Source organism: Diabrotica virgifera, chromosome 2 (genome assembly GCF_917563875.1).
Source record: "Diabrotica virgifera virgifera chromosome 2, PGI_DIABVI_V3a".
NCBI classification, from domain to species: Eukaryota; Metazoa; Arthropoda; class Insecta; order Coleoptera; family Chrysomelidae; genus Diabrotica; species Diabrotica virgifera.
In genome coordinates this window covers 237,580,321-237,599,988 of record NC_065444.1, presented here as the reverse complement: position 1 = coordinate 237,599,988, position 19,668 = coordinate 237,580,321, and the positions used below count along the sequence as shown (strand labels likewise).

At 33.4% G+C, this 19,668-nt stretch overlaps 1 protein-coding gene across 2 annotated transcripts in view; it reads left to right on the top strand.

The window, feature by feature from the left end:
- LOC114333853 (chitotriosidase-1) overlaps window positions 1-17,116 on the top strand; it is a 34,863-nt gene extending 17,747 nt beyond the window's left edge. For both annotated transcript variants that reach the window (XM_028283848.2, XM_028283847.2), the window contains exons 2-7: window positions 6,060-6,215; window positions 9,822-10,033; window positions 11,052-11,170; window positions 13,902-14,193; window positions 15,375-15,491; window positions 16,805-17,116. In XM_028283848.2, coding sequence (XP_028139649.2) covers window positions 6,060-6,215; window positions 9,822-10,033; window positions 11,052-11,170; window positions 13,902-14,193; window positions 15,375-15,491; window positions 16,805-16,942 — 1,034 coding nt within the window. In that variant the 3' untranslated portion in view covers window positions 16,943-17,116. The remainder of the gene's footprint in view (window positions 1-6,059; window positions 6,216-9,821; window positions 10,034-11,051; window positions 11,171-13,901; window positions 14,194-15,374; window positions 15,492-16,804) is intronic.
- Window positions 17,117-19,668: the final 2,552 nt, after the last annotated feature.

The window sequence follows — 19,668 nt, the reverse complement described above, 5'->3', positions numbered from 1 at the left end:
GCACTTGGACAGCGAATAGAGCCTCTCGGGTACTCGGGTGCCTAAGGCATCGCGGAAGACAAATTGCGTCCATGATATCTGTTCTTTGCATTTTTTATATATTCTACCGTATTCTGTATCACTTTTAGAAACGTTTTGAGTAAGTGGCTCATTAAGCTAATTGTTCTGTAGTCTTCACATATTTTGGATTTACTATTTTGGGTAAAGTTACGCAGGTCCACTTTAACCAGCTTTGGGGTATTTTTCCAGTTACGTATATTTTGTTGAATACAGTTGTTATCCATTTGATTCCTTGTTCATCCATAAGTTTTAGGAATTCTACATAAAACTGGTCAGGTCCTACAGCTTTACCATCTTTAGTTGTTTTAATAGCTGACGTGACTTCTTCAATGGTAATCGGGGGTCCTGTTAGGCATTCAGTGTCTTCAATGGTATTCTGCCTTTCATCTGCAAAAGTTACTTCCACATATTTCTTCCACGTGTCTAGTTTTTCTTCCACAGTTAACAGTGGTTTGCCTTGGGTATCTGCCAAACACCCAACTCTTCTAAGTTTGTATAAGCCTGCAGCGTCTTTAACTTTTTTGTGCATATGGAATGAATCGCGTTTATGTTGTAATTGCTGGATTTCCGCACACTGTTCTCTTAGTCGTGTATCCTTAGCTATTCTAATTGCTTTTTTGATCTCTTTATATATTCTTTTGTATAATGATATGTCCTGATCTTTGGACTTTCGCCTCTCTTCCATCATATCTAAAATCTCGTTTGTCATCCACGATTTCTTCTTTATTTTTGGTGGTTTGAGGAATTTCTCACGTATGTCTTGTGAAACTGTATGCAACTTTTTTATCTCATGTTCCATTACATCCGATTGAATAACGGTATTCAAGTTGTTCTGTATATACCCTTTTACACTATGTTCTGTGTTTTGGTCCTTTAATAGCCTGATGTCGAATTTTGGAATGACACTACATCTAACCTTCTTTAGCCTGAGCTTAATTTTACCAATCAGTGGGTTATGGTCTGACTTGATATCAGCTCCTTGGTATGTCTTGACTGATGTTATGCTATTACGGAATCTTTTATTAATCATGATGTAATCTATTTGATTTCTCACTATGCGGTCTGGAGTGTCTTGAGATGATTTCCATGTATATAATATTCTGTAAGGGAGTTTGAAGTACTGCAAGCGCCAGTTAACTTGGCGAGACGCATTGCACAGTGGCTTATGGGATGATCATCAGTCTCAGTGTCGTTGTGCGTATTCGCTGTCGCCAAGTTAACTGGCGCTTGCAGTAAAGGTAGACTTCCGCACCAAGCGACCGAGACAGGAGACCGCGACAGGCAACAGATAGGCGAGGTCTCCCCACGACTGCTCTCAATGCAATTATATCAGGGTAGTTCTGCAGCCCGCGACAGAGACCAGCGACCAACTATCGTCTAATCGCGACCTATCTGTCGCCTGTCGCGGTCTCCTGTCTCGGTCGCTTGGTACGGAAGTCTACCTTAAGTGTTAGTAATCACAAACCCTTCTTCTGCCACAAATTCACCCAGTCGGTCTCTTCGCTCATTTCTTTCTCCAAGTCCAAATTGCCCTATGAATTCTCCCGATTGTCCCCTACCAATCTTAGCATTTAGATCACCCATAATCAAAGTTAAATCCTTTTTGGGGAGGCATTTTAAGGTGTTGGATAGTTACAAAATTCTTCAATTATCTCGTCCGGTTTGTCAGCTGTAGGGGCATATACCTGGATAATGTTAGTTGTAATTGGGTAGGTATTAAGTTGAAGGAGGAATATTCTTTCCGATATAGGTACAATACACTCTCTCACATACCGACTATAATACGGCGCATGGACACCGGCACATTTATAGAATCTGTGCACCGTATGTATGATCAATCTCTATTAATCCGTTAATGTTGATATATTTTGGTTGTTGACTTCTTCTTTTAGTATTGGCAACAAGAGCCTGTTGCATTTTGCTGATGGATTTGCTGTTTGCTACACATTTTTCTTTTTTAAGTAGGATGAAAGTTAATTCTTGGATTTTTGCCTTTTCCATGTCTGTTTCTTTTATGACTGTATGTATAATTCCATTGTAATCTGTGATCATTATCCCAGGCATGTTTGCATATCAGTGATGTGTTGCTATTTTTCCCACATAGAAATTGTTGAATCCATAGGGTTTTTTCTAGATGCAGTTCTTTAATCTCTATTGTGTTATCTCTATTTCCTATCCTTTTTAATGGTTCTGATAAACCCTTTATGTATATGGTATTGTTGTGATCTTTAAATCCTTTCTTGTGAGTATTTCTAGATTGCTTGTAGTATTTTGTAATTTCCTTTCTTCATCTTGTGAAATTTCTTGTTTATAAAGGGCAATGGGTAAGGTACATTCCATGTCAAATCACTCAGGCAAAAAATTTTGGATCTCTGATTTGTCTGAAAATTGGTATATAGATCTGCGGGACGTAAATATAGATCAGGGCGCATCTGTAAAAATGTTAGTACATTTGGACGTTGAGAGGTGACTCAAATTTTTTTGCAGAAATTGCTTGAAAATAGCTCAACTAATAATATTTGAGTTATCCTCCCTCTCAAAAAGGTCCGGAACATTGTTTAAATAATCAAAATGTCAAAAAATGAAGGAAAAATTCGATTTTTTTCTTCGTTTTTTAATTATAACTTTAATAGTATTCATTTCCGAGAAAAGTTGAATTTATATAAAAGTTACGTAATTAAATTTTCTACAATATAGAATTGGTGAAATATTTAAAAAATAGTCACCTTTGTTGCAAAATAGCAATAATTGCGAAAAAACCATACAAAAACAAGTATTCGCATTTTACGTTTTTCAACCATTTATGCTACACTTAGGACCTTCATGTTTCACCCAGAAAAACTTTATGATACAGTAAAACAATATTGTAAATTTTATTAAGATCTGGTTCAATAGATTTTGCAAAATAAATTTTGCAATCCAGCTTTCGCAAAAAAAATTCATTTTTTCAAAATGTTGCAGGACCGAAAATAAAGCAGATAGCAAGTTAAAATTTTTTTTTCCTATAGAAGTGTACTGTACCTTTCATCTGCAATTTGCAAAATTAAAATCAATTAACTACCACGGCGTCAGGATTTTTTTTAAAATAAACATTAATTATTGGTGCTGCGCGCAGGACAGCAGATAGTTTGCTCTGATTGGGCATTCCAATGACCTTTGATAATGATTGATACATTTTAATTTATATTACATTTCGATATAAATAAATAAATTTGTTTATTGCAAAATAAAAACACATACTCTATCCTTTGAAATAACACTTTTTAAAAAAAAACTTTCTTTTTTCATATATTTTAACTTAGAAAATAAAAGTTTATTATTTTTATGCATATGCAATTGTTTAAACAATAATTCACAAATAATAATAAAATTAGTTTGATTTTTGTGAAATTAAAATATTAAAATACAACAAAATATAGAGTAAGAAAATAATATATTAGATAAAGATTGGAAGAAATTTTGGTGGAAATTAACTTGTGTGAATCGAACATCGCTGTCCTGCGCGTAGCACCAATAATTATTGTTTATTTAAAAAAATTCCTGACGCCGTGCTAGTCAATCAATTTTAATTTTACAAATTGCAAATGAAAGATACAGTACACTTCTATACGAAAAAAAGATTTCAACTTGCTATCTACTTTATTTTCAGTCCTGTAACATTTTGAAAAAATGAATTTTTTTGCGAAAGCTGGATTGCAAAATTTATTTTACAAAATCTATTGAACCTATCTTAATGAAATTTACAGTTTTATTTTACTGTATCATAGAGTTTTTCTGGGTAAAATATGAATTTCCTAAGTGTAGCACAAATTGTTGAAAAACGTAAAATGCGAATACTTGTTTTTGTATGGTTTTTTTCGCAATTATTGCTATTTCGCAACAAGGGTGACTAGTTTTTAAATTTTTAACTAATTTTATGTTATAGCAAATTTAATTACGCAACTTTTATGTTATTACATCTTTTCTCGGAAATGAATACTTTTAAAGTTATAATCAAAAAACGAAGAAAAAAATAGACTTTTTCCTTTATTTTTTTACATTTTAATTATTTAAACAATGTTCCGGACCTTTTTGAGAGGGAGGATAACTCAAATATTATTATTTGAGTTATTTTCAAGCAATTTCTGCAAAAAAATTTGAGTCACCTCTCAACGATCATCTCAAAACAGATGGGCCCTGGACTAACATAAGATATTTAAGGTCAAAAAATCTTCTTCTTCTTTTTTCTCAAAATGTTATTTTATGCGATTTTACAGTGATTTGGTGTTTATTTAAACAAATTTGCATTTTCTGTCGGAAAGTGTCAATGAAAAACATAATATTTTAATAGAAAGGACTCAAAAATGTCATTATATGGCATTATAACAAGTTATTTTGAAACAAAACAAGTTTTTGATCAAATTTAATAGTGTAAAAAACGTTAAAATACCGTTTTTTACATTTTCCTCCATTCACAAAATACATCATCATCGATTTGGCTGAAAATTTGCCCACAGATAGCCAAAAGATAGGACTTTAAGTGGTTAGAAGTATTTGAATTATATTGCAATACCAAAAAAGTTACATGCAGTAATATCAGACCCAAAAGTATATATTAGTCCAGTCGGGATAGCATTTGACCTTGAATACCGAGATTCCCAAAATTTTATTTTTCTGATCTTTAGGGGAGTTAATAGTAGCCTAAATTTAAAATCACGAATGACTTCCTCCGTTACGTTAGCCGCCATCTTGATTTTATAGTAGAACCTGTTTTGCTCAATATCTTCGCCATTTTTAACTTTTCGACAAAAATGGTAGGAACTGAAATTGTTCCAAATAAATCGTATTTACAATTATTACAATTTCTTTTTGACAATTTTTGTGGTGAGGTCGATATTTTTGAGTTAATTTTACTTACAGTAGACGCCTATATTTTTGACTATAATATTGCATGTAACTTTTTTGGTATTGTAATATAATTCAAATCCTTTTCACCACTTAAAGTCATATGTTTTGTCTATCTGTGGGCAAATTTTCAGCCAAATCGATTATGATGTATTTTGGGAATGGAGAGATATGTAAAACGGTATTTTAACGTTTTCTACACTATAAAATTTGATCAAAAGCTTGTTTTGAATCAAAGTAACTTGTTATAATGACATTTTTGAGTCCCTTCTATTAAAATATTATGTTTTTCATGGATACTTTACGATAGAAAATGCAAATTTGTATAAATAAACACCAAATCACTGTAAAATCGCATAAAATAACATTTTGAGAAAAAAAGAAGAAGATTTTTTGCTATATACCAATTTTCAGACAAATCGGAGGTCCAAAATTTTTTTTTGCTCCAAAATTGAGTGATTTGAAATGGAATGACCCGTAATCATTTCTTGTTCAAACCTTTATTAGCAGGTTTTTTCTTCTTGTGCCACTTGTGCCTTGTGTTCTTCAAGTTTTAGTCGCGTCGTGATATCCGTTCATGACAATTCAATTGAAATGTTCAATTCAGTTTGGTTTTTGTTGTCTATTTATCATTATTCTTTAATAGGGCTTTTCATTCAGTCATTTGTTTCGAGCTTCTGTCATGTGTCTTATAATATTGAGATAACTACGTCATACGTCTTTGGTTTGTATCATTGTATACCAATAACGTATGACGTAGATATATTAATATTAGACGACACATGACAGAAGCTCGACAGAAATGACAATCATACCGGTTGAATAAAATGGTTGTGAAACTTTTTTTATAGGATGTTTTTGATGAACATTTTATAAATAGTAATAAACTCATAATTGTAATGAAAATGTTTTATTTTATTTTGACAATTCGATTATGTTTCCAGCATGTAACTTTTATTGAAAACTGATTTATTACAGTTAATTGTGTTAATTAAGAACATGCCTCAGGAAGATATTTTCAGAGGCATTTTATCTACGTATTTGTAAGTTTTCAATTTTCAATTTAAAATATAAACAGTTTAATAATAAACACAATAACACGGATCTTCTTTCAGGAAACGTAATATGTTATTACACAGGCAGTTTTGGAATCAAAGTAGCACCACCTGAATCAATAGACACAAACTTATGCACCCACCTAAATTATGCATTTGTAAAAATAAATGAAAATGGAACCTTAATCCACAATAAATATGTAGATATTAAGAAGGGTAAGTAAACATAAAATTTATTCAGCAAACCAAGAGATTACCGTATCTATGTATTATTTATACGAATTTTGAATCCCAAAAATACGTACTTAAAATTTAGTGAATGTGATTCGGGTTGTTTCATTCAAAATTACAAGACGTACAAACCCAAGGTTTTTTCTTGTTTATAAAAACTTTTTTTATTCATAAACAAAAAAATTTCCAAATTAGTCAAAATTTCAAATGTTCTGCTCGAGATAATTCGTCATCCGTCAAAAACGTTTATTTTGTAAAGAACATGGTGACATTCTAATTGTTATGCAACCGTATACGATTCTTAACTATTTTTTGAAGTTAAAGCTTGTAACTTTAATAAACATTATTATATCTAATATATTGTATCTCACATCGCTTAATATATTAATGAGTGAGCCTGCATACACAGAACCATAATATATATTTATTATTGTATTCTAATAATATATCCTTCTTTTTACTTTTATACTAATGTTCTTGTCCCGGGTTCAATTTTCGTACGCAGTCAGTCACTTGATTGCCCTAGTCTATTTTTATATCTTCTTCAGTTGTTCGTTTGTTTGATATTTAGTGCAGTCACTGAAGGTTTTCACCTCCGATTTCGTTGAACCTCCATCGATTTTTATGAAAATTGGTGAGTAGTTAGAGGATACCCCAAGGAACAAAGGTGACATGATGCCAAATTGCGCTTTTACCCTGGGGGTGGATGCCACCCCTTCTCGGGGGTGAAAATTATTTCATTAAAAATAATTCCATAAATCGATAGAGGGACAAATTTTAAGCAAAATTTGTTATATAAAGTTATTAATATAAATCAATACTTTTTGAGTTATTAAAGATCAAAGATTTTATTTTTTCGTAAAAAAAATGCATGTTTTAAAGCTGTTTTTCACGTATAACTCAAAAACTGTAAGCTTTTACAAAAAAGTATTATTACTAAAATTAAAGATAATAAAAGGTTGAATACACTTCTTATTTAAAGAACTACAATAATGTTAATTCAAAGTAAGTTATGGGTAATTGAAAGTATATTTTTTTCGACGAGTACGCAAATCTAAGTATTCAAACTTAAATAACGGGAAAACGATGCATTTTATAAAATATACCTATTAAACACTTGACAAAGTATTTCAGAATACCTATCAAATGAGCTCCATAAGACGTTAATAGCATCAAAATTAAGCAAGTTATGATGAAAATAAGAGAACCCTTTGGATTTTTTTTTGGAAAAGTGGAAAATGAAACATCGCCATTTCCACCAAAATTAAAATTTATAGAAATCCTTACAAGAGTTTCTTTATAATAGCATAAGTAATTATTTCAACAATTTTGACCGGTTTAGAATGCATATTTTTGAAAAAAAGATATAATTTAAAAAAATCAGAATTTTTCAGATTATCGTAATTTTCATATTCTTTTAATAATAACTCCAAAATACTCAATATACGAAAAAATGATACATAATTAAATTTTAGTTTATTCTGAATCAAATATTTTACCTGTTTTACTATTTCTGTAGGGTACAAAATAACCGAGATAGAAACGTTTTAAGCTTAAATTTTGCCTGCGAGAACCATGTAACCGGGCAATTTAACCTTTTATTTTTAAAAAAGTAAGGGGTTTAAAAAATTAAATTCAAAGTGGTTTAAAAGCCCTTAGTTTTAGCTTTCAAATGGTTTTTAGGCGAATCTCATGTCTCAAAATTAACGGAGTTATTAAAAAAAAACAATAACATTTTTTGGAAAAATTTTTAAAAGATAACTTTTGAAAAATTTTTGGAGCATAAATTTTAATGCTATCAACTTGTTCGTGGGCTCATTTGATAGATATTTTTAAATACTTAGACAAATGTTTAATAAGTTTGTGTTATAAAATGCATAATTTTCCCGTTATTTAAGCTTGAATACTTAGATTTGGGTAGTCGCCGAAAGAAATATACATTCAATTACCTATAACTCACTTTTAGTTAACACTAAAAAGTTTTTCTAGTAAGGAATTTTTTTCATTTTTTATTATCTTCAATTTTGGTGATAATAACTTTTTTGTAAAAACTTATAGGTTTTGAATTATTTATAAAAAATCGGTTAAAAACATGCATTTTTCTCAGGAAAAATTAAAATCTTTAATCTTTAAAAACTCAAAAAGTTATGATTAATTTCAATATCTTTATATAACAAATTTTGCTTAGAGTTAGTCCCTCTATCGAATTATGGAGTTATTTTTAATAAAATAATTTTCACCCCCGAGAAGGGGTGGCATCCACCCCCAGGGTAAAAGCGCAAGTTGGCACCATGTCACCTTTGTTCCTTGAGATATCCTCTAACCACTCACCAATTTTCATGCAAATCGATGGAGGTTAAACGAAATCGGAGGTAATAGCTCATATCCACCTTCAATGACTCCACTAATTATGAAACCTAAATACTTGTACTTGTCTGTTCCTTTGATTTGTTTACAGTTTACCTTCATCTTAACTAAAAACTTAGAACGTTTTTGTTTACACCGATCCTCTTGTAAGGTATTAATATCCTAATGATTTTACGGGCACTATCAAATACTGCCCGTAAATTCATGAAACTTCCATGAATGAGTACATAATATAAATAATGATTATAAGGTGACGGCCTTTCAGAACTAATCGTATTTTTATGTATATTATAATTATGAATTCTTTTTCGTTTTCGTGAAGTTTTTTTCATCCATTCTTCGTCTTAATCGAATCCATGACGAATGTTGGCGATCATCATGGCAATATTTATCTTATCTTCAGCAGCGGCGAAAAGTTGCAGAGTTGAACCAGGTTCTAGGAAGATGTTCTTCTCCTTCGTAGACCTCGTTTTCCAAATATTTTTTCTTGTAGGTTGGCTTGTTGGAGGGCATATGTGGATTCATTTCGCATAATGCATCCGAAGCATTGTAACTTTCGATATATTTGACGTTGGTCACTACCTCACGATTCGTCTTCATTCTTCTAAGGACCTCCTCACTTGTGACTCGGTCAGTCCACATCTCAAATACTTCCAATTGTCTGCACATATCTTCGTTCTAGGTCCACAATTAAAAACCATAAAAAAGGACAGAGAAGACGTAGCATCGTAGCATTCTTACTTTTATGTCAAGAGAGAGGTTGTGACTCTTGAAGAAGGACCTATCTAGTTGAAGGTGGATCTAGCTTTTCTAATGCGCACTCTTATCTCTTGTTTGTTGGTCATTCTTCATTTATTATGATGAGGAGGCAGTTGCAGTGCGCCACTTTTTCTACAGGAGTTTAGTTGACGCAGAATTCACCTTCTATTTTCTTTTTCCTTTTCTTCTTCTTCTTGATCCATTAAGTAATAATAGGATAATATATAATAGAATAAATTATAATAGGATTTTAAGAAAACTACTGGAAGAGAGCGAAATGAACAATGTTAAAACCAGCAAATGGTATACCAAAATATCAACATGTTACGCTCGCATGGCTAAATATTCAACAAAAAGTCTTATTTACATAATGTGTTTTTATTAATTTAAGCATATTTTTAAGGGGTTTTATTATAGTAAGGCTCACTATAACGGTAAAAATTCATGTAAGTTTTTATGTTGTAGAAATGTATAAACGAGTGGCATCGCTTAAAAAAATGAATCCTAAACTGAAAATTCTCATAAGTATTGGGGATACACCTGCTGCAGTATTTTCTGAAGTAGCTGCGGATCCGGATAAAAGACACAGCTTAATACAAAATACCATTGACTTCCTTCGTTTACATGGCTTTGATGGAGTAGACGTTGACTGGGAAAAGCCTTACAGTAAGGATGAGGTAAGCACCTATATGTTAAGGGCATAGGCGTACAATTGCGGCTCTAATGCTTTTTAAATGCATTTTTTTTTTCGAATCCTGAGAAAACTAATAAATACTTTTAAAAAATTTAATCGCAAAATGAAAGATTACATGGTTACCGAGGGCCGAAAGTCCCTTAGGCCGATGCCGCACTGCAGGAAGTTTGGTAGGATGGTGGATGGTAGATACTTGCCTGGTCTGGCGACTATCCAGCTACTTATACCACGAATAACAAAACGACGGTAGCCGCAGTGGCCTCCTACGACCATCTAACCATCCGGTGGTTCGCCAGGCGTCTATCCACCCAAATCAGTCGTGTTTGATATTCCATCCAGGTAGCCTGGCTATGCAGGAAAGCGTAATAAGTGCTGTGTATAAAAAAAGGGCAATTTGGGACTCAGCAGACCCACTATGTGACGAAACATGGCTTAAAATATCTGTTTTATTTATTCATTGCAGTTGCATTAAAAAAATCCAATATTCAAGTCAGGTGAATCTAAAAAACAATTTGTAAATACCTTCAGTCGATTTTTCTCCACTTTCTGAAAAGTGTAGTTAGTGAGTTTTACCTCTAATAGATATGCTAAAAAACAAATCAAATGTAACGTAACAAATGAAACAAACAATTTCTCAGCAGTCAGTTGGATACTGACTTCTGACTTCATTTCACTCTTTCACTGCGTCCAGGATGCAGCGCCCCTCCACCATCCACCTTTAAAATCCACCCTCCAAGCGACCATCTAGCATCCTGCAGTGCGGCATCGGCTTTAGAGTGAGAAAAAAAGTTTATTTTGAGTGTAATTTGTAATTAAAAATCACACTAAATGTTCTCTTTTTTCACCCCTGTAACTTATTAAAATAAACATTATAGAAATTTTCGGCCCTCGGTAATAACATAATCTTTCATTCTGCCTTTAAATTTTTCAAAAATACTTATTAGTTTTCGCAGGATTTATAAAATTTAAAAAAATGTATAATGTACTAAAATTGCTTACAGGAAAATTTTATTCATCTCTTGAAAGAATTTAAGAAGGCATTGGAAACAAAAAACTACCTACTAAGTGTTGCAGTATATCCTTATCCTGATGCAGGTTATATTGTACCAAAAATAACAGAGTAAGTATATGAAGTTCAGATCATTTTAAAAAAATTAATATTTCTATATTGTTGGCCTTATATTAAACAGATGTTAAGCAAGTGCCCGTTTTCCATATTTTTCTACTTCTATTCTTATACTTCAAGTCGAAGGTGACAGCCTTGAAGCCAAACAGTGAATCAATCAAGGAATCAATCCTGTCTTTGGAGTGAGTTGGTTGATTTCTTGTATGCTGCCTACGAATTTGTAGCTCAGCATTCTAAGACGATGTGGTTGATTGTTTGTTCAGCAGCGCTGCATTTGTCTCATCCCGGACTGACAGTAATATCATATTCGTTCAGTGATTTTTTACAAATTGCATGGTCAACTCGTATTCTATTTAGGTTGTACTATTCACGACAGGGAGAGAAAAGTCGTCTAGTTTAATTGTAGAGTTCCTCCTTTCGTCCACCCAGTGCTCGTGAGTAGTGAAATCAGCCAAATTTGGAGCAGTTTTAGTAGTCGGATATCCGGATCTTGGTCTTAACTGTTTTTGGTCTAGTTAATAGTTTCGTCTAATTATATAAGATTCTATACTGGTGTTTTAGTATGTTGTAAGCTCCATAGTAAAAGTGCCCTGTAAACAGTTGGAAGAGACCATTTACGCAACGAGGGGAGTCCGTTATGCAACATGTAAACTTTTTTAACTTTATTTAAATCTATAACAAGGGTATTAACTAACAGCCGTTTTATGTAATTCTTAAATAGAAAAAAGTAGGTAAATAAAAAGAAATAAATAATGTGTGTGTGTTTTGTGTTTTATTGGCACTCGTTTTCACAACCAACTAGCCAGTCAATATCATAATGATTTTTAGACTATAACTTATCACTAACTCAGGGGAGTAATGTGTACTGTGTGCGTTGAGTAAGTGTCTTGTTACTTTGCAAAGTCGACGTCATTGTCTTTGTAAAGAGACGCTAATTGTATCCGAACGTCTGCGGTCCCTCCGGTGAGTACCGATCCCACAAGGACAAAAACTATTTTCATTTATTAATTTATAATAAACGAAAAGTTTCTAACCCTGGTGAGATTCGATCTCACGACCATTCGGACCTATCGATCCAAAGGTAGGCGCTCTTACCACTGAGCCACAGAGGGGTAGGAATAAATAATAAAATTACTTTATTTAATTTTAAAAATATTATTTCATCATCATCATCATCATCAGTCTCTCTCAATCCACTGCTGGACATAGGCCTCCCCTGTTTGTCTCCAAAGTGTTCTATCTTGTGCTTTCTGTATCCAGTTTTTTGTTGTCTTTCGTAAGTCGTCTTGCCATCGTATTGGTGGTCTTCCTCAGCTACGTTTATCGGCTCATGGTCTCCATTCAACTAGTTTGCGAGTCCATCTTCCGTCCTTCATTCTGGCAACGTGTCCAGCCCATTTTCATTTTAAATTACAGCTTCTTTCAATGACGTCTATGACTTTGGTCTTAGCTCGTAGATCTTCGTTTCTAATCATGTCTCGCAGAGTAGCCCCTATCATTGATCGCTCCATTCTTCTCTGCGCTACTCTTAGTTTTTGTGCGTTTTTCTTTGTGAGCGATAATGTTTCTGCACCATAGGTGATCACCGGTAGCACGCATTGGTCGAAAACTTTTTTCTTCATGTTAGTTGGAATGTCACTCTTAAAAATGTCCCTAAGAGCTCCGTATGCTGCCCATCCTTGTATTATTCTTCTGGGTACTTCTGTTGTTTGATTGTCCTTACCTATCTTAATTTCGTGACCGAGATATATATATTTGTCTACCAATTCTATTTGTTCATTTTGTATTTTAAGGTGTTTACTTGGTACTAAGTTCGTCATATATTTTGTTTTTGTTATATTCATTTTTAAGCCTATTTTATGACATGCCGTACCAAGTTCTTCAACATTTTCTTTATTTGTCCCAAATTGTCTGCAATCAAGACTATATCGTCTGCGTAGCTTAGGTGGTGGAGCATCTCTCCGTCCACATTTTTTATTCCTTTATCACCCCATTCGAGGGTTTTGATCGCTTTTTCTAGAGCCGATATGAAAAGTTTAGGTGACAACGTATCCCCTTGACGGATACCTCTTTGGATTTTTATTTGTTTGATGTTAGCGTGTAGTTGTATCGAGCTTGTCGCATTTTTATATATATTACATATTAGCCTCGAATATCGGCTATCAATGCGGCTCTCGTTTAGTGCTTCTATAACACTGTCGAGTTCTACTGAGTCAAATGCTTTGTGGAAATCTACGAATGCTAAAACTAAGGGCTTGTTATATTCTATGGATTTTTCGATGAGTTGTTTTATTGTTTGGAGGTGATCGTTGGTTCCAAAGTTTGCTCTGAATCCAGCTTGTTCTCTACTTTGATAGGTACAGGTCTAATTTCTTGTCTAATCTTGTGGTGATTACTCTCGTGAAAAGTTTATAAAGATGGTTTAACAGACTGATTGGTCGGTAATTTTCCAGATCAGTTTTTTCTCCTTTTTTGTGCAAAATAATTGTTTTGGCTCTATTCCATTCAGATGGTATGGAATATTCCATACCATCTGAATGATAAATATTTAAAATTTAAAAATACAGAAAAAATAGTATGAAGCTTCGCACTGGATTACAGCACCACCTACTGTCAATGTTTTCATATCTAATAAATTTGTATTAAATGTTATTAAAATTACTAGTTAATAACCATTTATATCCATCGGTTTGTATCCACACTAACAATATTTTAAACATTTCAGAAATGTTGATATGATCAATATAATGTGCTACAACTTTTATGGCCCTTGGAGTATTTACACTGGTCATAATGCAGCTCTCTTTGCTTCGCCAGTTGAAAGTGCTTATGAGAGAAATCATCTGAATACAGCCATGGGTCTTCAAAACTGGTTAAAAGCAGGAGCCACTAAGGAAAAAGTTAACGTCGGAATACCTTTCTATGGACGAACCTTCACTCTTGCCGATCCCAATGATCATGGTTTTCATGCTCCTATTACTGGTTCTGGTAAACCATCAACGGCAACATATAGGCAGGTAAGTTCAAAAAATCATCATCATCCAGCCTTTTGTTTCCAACCCCGTCTATCTTGTGCCGCTCTCATCCAGTTTTTATTTAGCAGTCTTTAATCGACAGTCCATCTTGTAGGCGGTCGACCGACGTTTCTCTTATCTTCTCTTGGTCTCCATTCCAATAACCTCTTCGCCCATCTGTCATTCTGGCTATATGCCCTGCCCATCTCCATTTTAGTCTGGCTATCCTTTCGATGACGTCCGTCACCTTTGTTCTTCTGATCTCTTCGTTTTTTATTTTGTCTCGCAGAGTTAGTCCTAAGCTGGACGGCTCCATTCTTCTCTGTGTGACTCTCAGTTTGATAGCCGAGGCTTTGGTTAAGATACTTAAGTATTTCTGCTCCGTATGTCAAGACTGGGAGGTCACACTGATCAAATACCTTTCTCTTTAGGCACGTGGGCACCTTACTTTTAAAAGTTTCTCTCAAATTTCCATATACTGCCCACCCAAGTCCGATTCTTCTCTTCAGTTCATGAGTCTGATTATCCCTGCCAATCGTAATTTCATGTCCCATTTATTTATATCTATCTACGAGTTCTTTCCCACCAATACTCATGTTCTTGTTGGGTCCCACATGTCATTGTTTTTGTTTCGAGATGTTTATATTTAAACCTACATTTTCTGTATCCACAAGTTCCCGTACCATCTCTCTTACCATACCTAGATCCTCAGCTACTATAACTACATCATCGGCGAAACGTAAGTTGTTTAGATATTCTCCATCTCTATCTATTTTTATTTGCCTTGTCATCCAATACCCATTCTTGAAAGCATGTTCGAAGACTGTATTAAAAAGTTTAGGTGACATTGGGTCTTCTTGTCTAACCCCCCGTTCAATCAACCAATGCTTGAGCCGATTCAGATGCAGAGTGGCTAAAGCCACCAATGCTTGGGCCACTCTGCATCTGAAAATACTTAAAAAAGGATGGATTAACTTTAATGTAATAAAAGCGTTTTGGTAAAATTGTGAGTTGTGGGTTAGGCCATTGTTGCTCTGACAGGATCAACTATTGACTCTGTTGACTCAATAAATCTCAATATTGTGTCCATTTGAAATAGACTTACACATGCAACCCACTCATCATTTGAATATTTTTCTAATCAAACTTATAAAACAATTACAGTCCATTTTAACTTTTTTTAGATCTGTTCAAACTTTGCGAATTATACCAGCGTATGGGATGATACACAGAAAGTATACTATAAGTATTATGAGGATCAATGGCTAACTTATGAAGAAGAAAGATCAGTTAAAGAAAAGGTTAGTATGATTAAAATAATTATAAATCTAAATATCACCTAAAACTTCACGTACAAATCTTATACAGTGTGTCAATTTGAAAAGGTGCCGCCCTCTATAATTTGGTCCGTATGGAGAATCTAAAAATATGCAAAACACGTCAAATTTATCTGTGAGGGAAACATTTTGTAGATTAGTTTTTAACTAGATTACAACAACCCTCTAGCGGGGGGGCGAACACCACCCAGAAATATTTAATTGAAAAGGGGCTAAGTGATACCTTATTTTAAAGCTCGTTCAATTAATAATAATAGTCTCCCGTTTTATACCGCTCACGTGGCTTTGGGAGTATAGCAGGGTAGTCTGCTATATCTAGGGCCTACGGTATACAAGGAAGGTAACAGGGCCAGTGCTACGCTTCAACCGCCTTTTATTACCCCTGGTTTTACCCAAGGTACTCATTTTATTCAGGCTGAGTCGACCTGGGGCCTATAAACATTTTTAAAAATGTCTAGTTGTTCTTGCCGGCGGTAGGATTTGAACTCCGGACCACCGGCACGCTAGCCTAGCACACTACCACTCGGCTACGCCGGCCCTCGTTCAATTACTTTTTCAAAAATACCACATATATTATATTTATTTTCAATTATCTACCATTTTACTTGATTTTTCCAAAAATACTGCAAAAAATATTCAATATACTCCAATACTCAAAAAAAAATTCAAAACATTTTTGGAGTTCTTACGATCTCTTATATTTACGAGTTTACTTGATTTTTCCAAAAGTACTGAAAAGAAAAATGTATGTTTTAATGTATAAGGTATTTTTTAAAAGATTGTTGAACGACCTTTAAAATGAGGTATTACTCAACCCCCGTTTCTATTAAAGATTTTAGAGCTTGTGTCCGCCCCCCCCCCCCCCTGTAGGATAAAGTACTGAAAAGAAATATAATGTATGTTTTAATGTATAAGGTATTTTTTGAAAAGTAGTTACACGATCTTTAAAATGAGGTATCACTCAGCCCCCTTTCCATTAAAGGTTTTGGGGGTTGTGTCCGCCCCCGCTATAGTGTTGATGTAATTTAATTGAAAACTAGTCTACAAAATGTCACCCTCACAAATAAATTTGACGGGTTTTTCATATTTTTAGATTTTCTATAGGAAACAAATTATAGAGGGTGGCTCCTTTTGAAATTGACACACTGTATACGCTTTTGAAGATTCTAAAAGGTATATGAGGGCTAGTTAATGAAAAATGCTTGAAGACGTACAGCTGGTTTGGATTTATTTTTTTAAACGATCATAAAAAGTAAAAAAATATTTTTTTCTTTTAGGCTAAGTATATTCGTTCACAAAATGTTGCTGGCGCCATGATTTGGCAAATAGGCCAAGATGACATAAATGGTGAATGTGGCCCGAAACAAGGATTACTTCAAGTTGTGAACAAATATTTACACGAAGATAATAATTGATGTTGAAATTAATTTAGATTAAAATAATTATAGGTAGTTTCATAGTATCATAACTCATAGACTGCCTGTCATGACAGTATTCTAATTTATTAATTTAAATATGTAATTAAACATTCAAGTTCAAGTATTTCTTATAATTTTTATACATTTAAAATATATATTATGTTAAACTAAGCATTTGTTATTGTTTATTTAAGATAACGCTTAAGTGGTGTTTTTTAATTAATTTTGTAGCAATCGAGGGAAATTTTAGTATGGAAATATTATATATTTTATGTGTTGTTTATCTTGCAAATATCAAGAAAGATATGAATTTCCTATATACATAGGCCAGCAAATGAAGCATTTTGCCTCGCAATTTTTTCGTCCAGTAGGTATGGATATACTTGAAATTTTTACAGAAGGTAGGGAATAGCCCAAGGATGATTTTCTATATCATGCCGCTGTACGCTAAAACCTTGAGGGTGGTTGTCACCCCATCTCGGGGTGGGAATTTTTCATTACATTTTAACTATAGAAATCTATGTAAAAAGTAATTCTAAGAAACAAATATTCTCTACTTTTTCTTCGTAAAACTAATACTTTTTGAGTTATTCGCGGTTGAACGTAACAATTATTAGACGAAAAAATCGACTTTTTTAGAGGGTTTTTTGAGAATGCCTCGAAAAATATGCATTTGATCAAAAAAAACTGTAGATATCAAAATTGTTATCAAAATTGTTATTGTAGATATCAAAATTAGAAACACAAACAAAATCCTTCTTTTATAATTTTTCTACGACCAATACAAACTGAGATACGGCATGTTAAAAATTAGCTTTTTTCGTCAAATGCATAATTTGAAATATTCAAAGCCAAATAACTGGAAAACTTTGCATTTTCGGGGAAAACTTAAATAATCTTTTTTTAAGTATACAGTTAGACCTTTAAAAGGAAAAAGAAAAAAGCTTCTAGCATAAAAAATCAGCAATTTATCATCAACATAAAGTCGGTACCTACTTTTTTCTACGAAAAAATCAGTGAAAACAACCCCTTAACTACCCTCCTAATTAAAATTGGATAATTTTCACCCTTCTGCAATTCTATTAATATATTAATTATCAATACACCCAAAAAGTTTAACCTATTTAAAAGGCCTAATTTTAGAAAAATTAGGGCTTTTTAATTAATTGATTAATTATTTTAATCAATTGATTTTTTGCAATTTCGTATTTTTCACCTTTTTCTTCAAAATATCTCCGACAATACTGGGGATACGAAAAAATGATATGATTAGTAAATTGTACCTTTTTTAATGACCAAAATTTACCTGTGCATAGATTTTCTTTGCAGTGAATATTTGTGAAGTATAGCTTGTTAAAACCTCTGTTGACGAGCAAAAACACCTTTATTCGAGCCATTTAAACTCACCCCACTTAAAAAGTAAGGAATTTTACGGAATTTGATTTATATAGTCTTATGGCTCTTTAGAAACCCCACAAAATCAGTTTTGAAAAAACTTTTTATCACCAAAAATGAAGAAGCTAAGTATGTTTATAAAACGAATTTTTTTTCGAAAAATTCGAATAGCCCTCTTGGGAGTTTGCCAAGCGTCCACATCCACAGACCCGCATCGTACGCATCGTACGCAACGGATTTTAGTTTGACAATCGATAATGCGATCCGTACGATGCGGATCAGTGGACGCGGTTACATAAGTTTCTGTACAAGGCAAACTAAAATCCGTTGCGTACGATGCGTCCGATGCGTACGATGCGGGTCTGTGGACGCTTGCCTTAAGAGCATTTTTAATAAATATAATGCCACAGAACCGGTTTTCGGCAGAAATACGTTCCACTTTCTACATTCAAATCGAAAGACAGAACAGAAGAAACATCTGCTCATAATATGTGTCTATTAAATTACTATATTTTCTGTATAGATCTATTAAATTGCTAATAATAATAGCAATGCTATTAAGGGTGACTTTTAAGGGTTAAAATATTATGATATTATATCCTAAAGCATAAAACAATCATTATTTATCCAATCAAAACCAAATTTTACCCACATTAAGCATTAAGGTTTACAATGTTTTTATTTAATTTAAAATGCATGCTCCAAGTTAAAATTTTTGCTTAAGTCGTCATAATAGGTGACTTAGCTTAAGCAAAAATATTTATACTTAGTAGATATTTCTAGTTGGTGGAACGAAACTCAACGGACTTATAAATATATTTTCTACTTATGACTGTGATTTGGCAAAAATATGAGAAACCTTTCAACAGGAGTGAAACCTTCCATATACCGAAATATCACAGTTAATTGATTAACAAACATTATTCTATGTGAATAATGTGCTGATTTTTTTAAGTTTGTTTCTTTGTGGGGGCACCCGGAATGTAGGGTCCCCGGGCAGCTGCTCAAGTTAGTGCTGAAACCACTAGAAACTCCATATGATGTGCCTTAGCAGTAACTTTGAGCACTAGGTGCTCCGGGGGTCTGATGTTGTATTTATATTCTTCTTCTTCTTCTTCTTCTTTTTGTATAGACATGACTTTGTCTGTTTTTTCAATGTACCTCTAGTAAGTTGTCGTTCCATCGTTTTCGTGGTCTTCCCACTGATCGTCTTCCTATTGGGGAACCGTCTCTCGCTGTCCTGACTACCCTATTTGTTGTCATTCGGCTTATGTGGTCATTCCATTCTATTCTTCTGTTTCTTACCCAGTTGTTAATGTTATTCACCT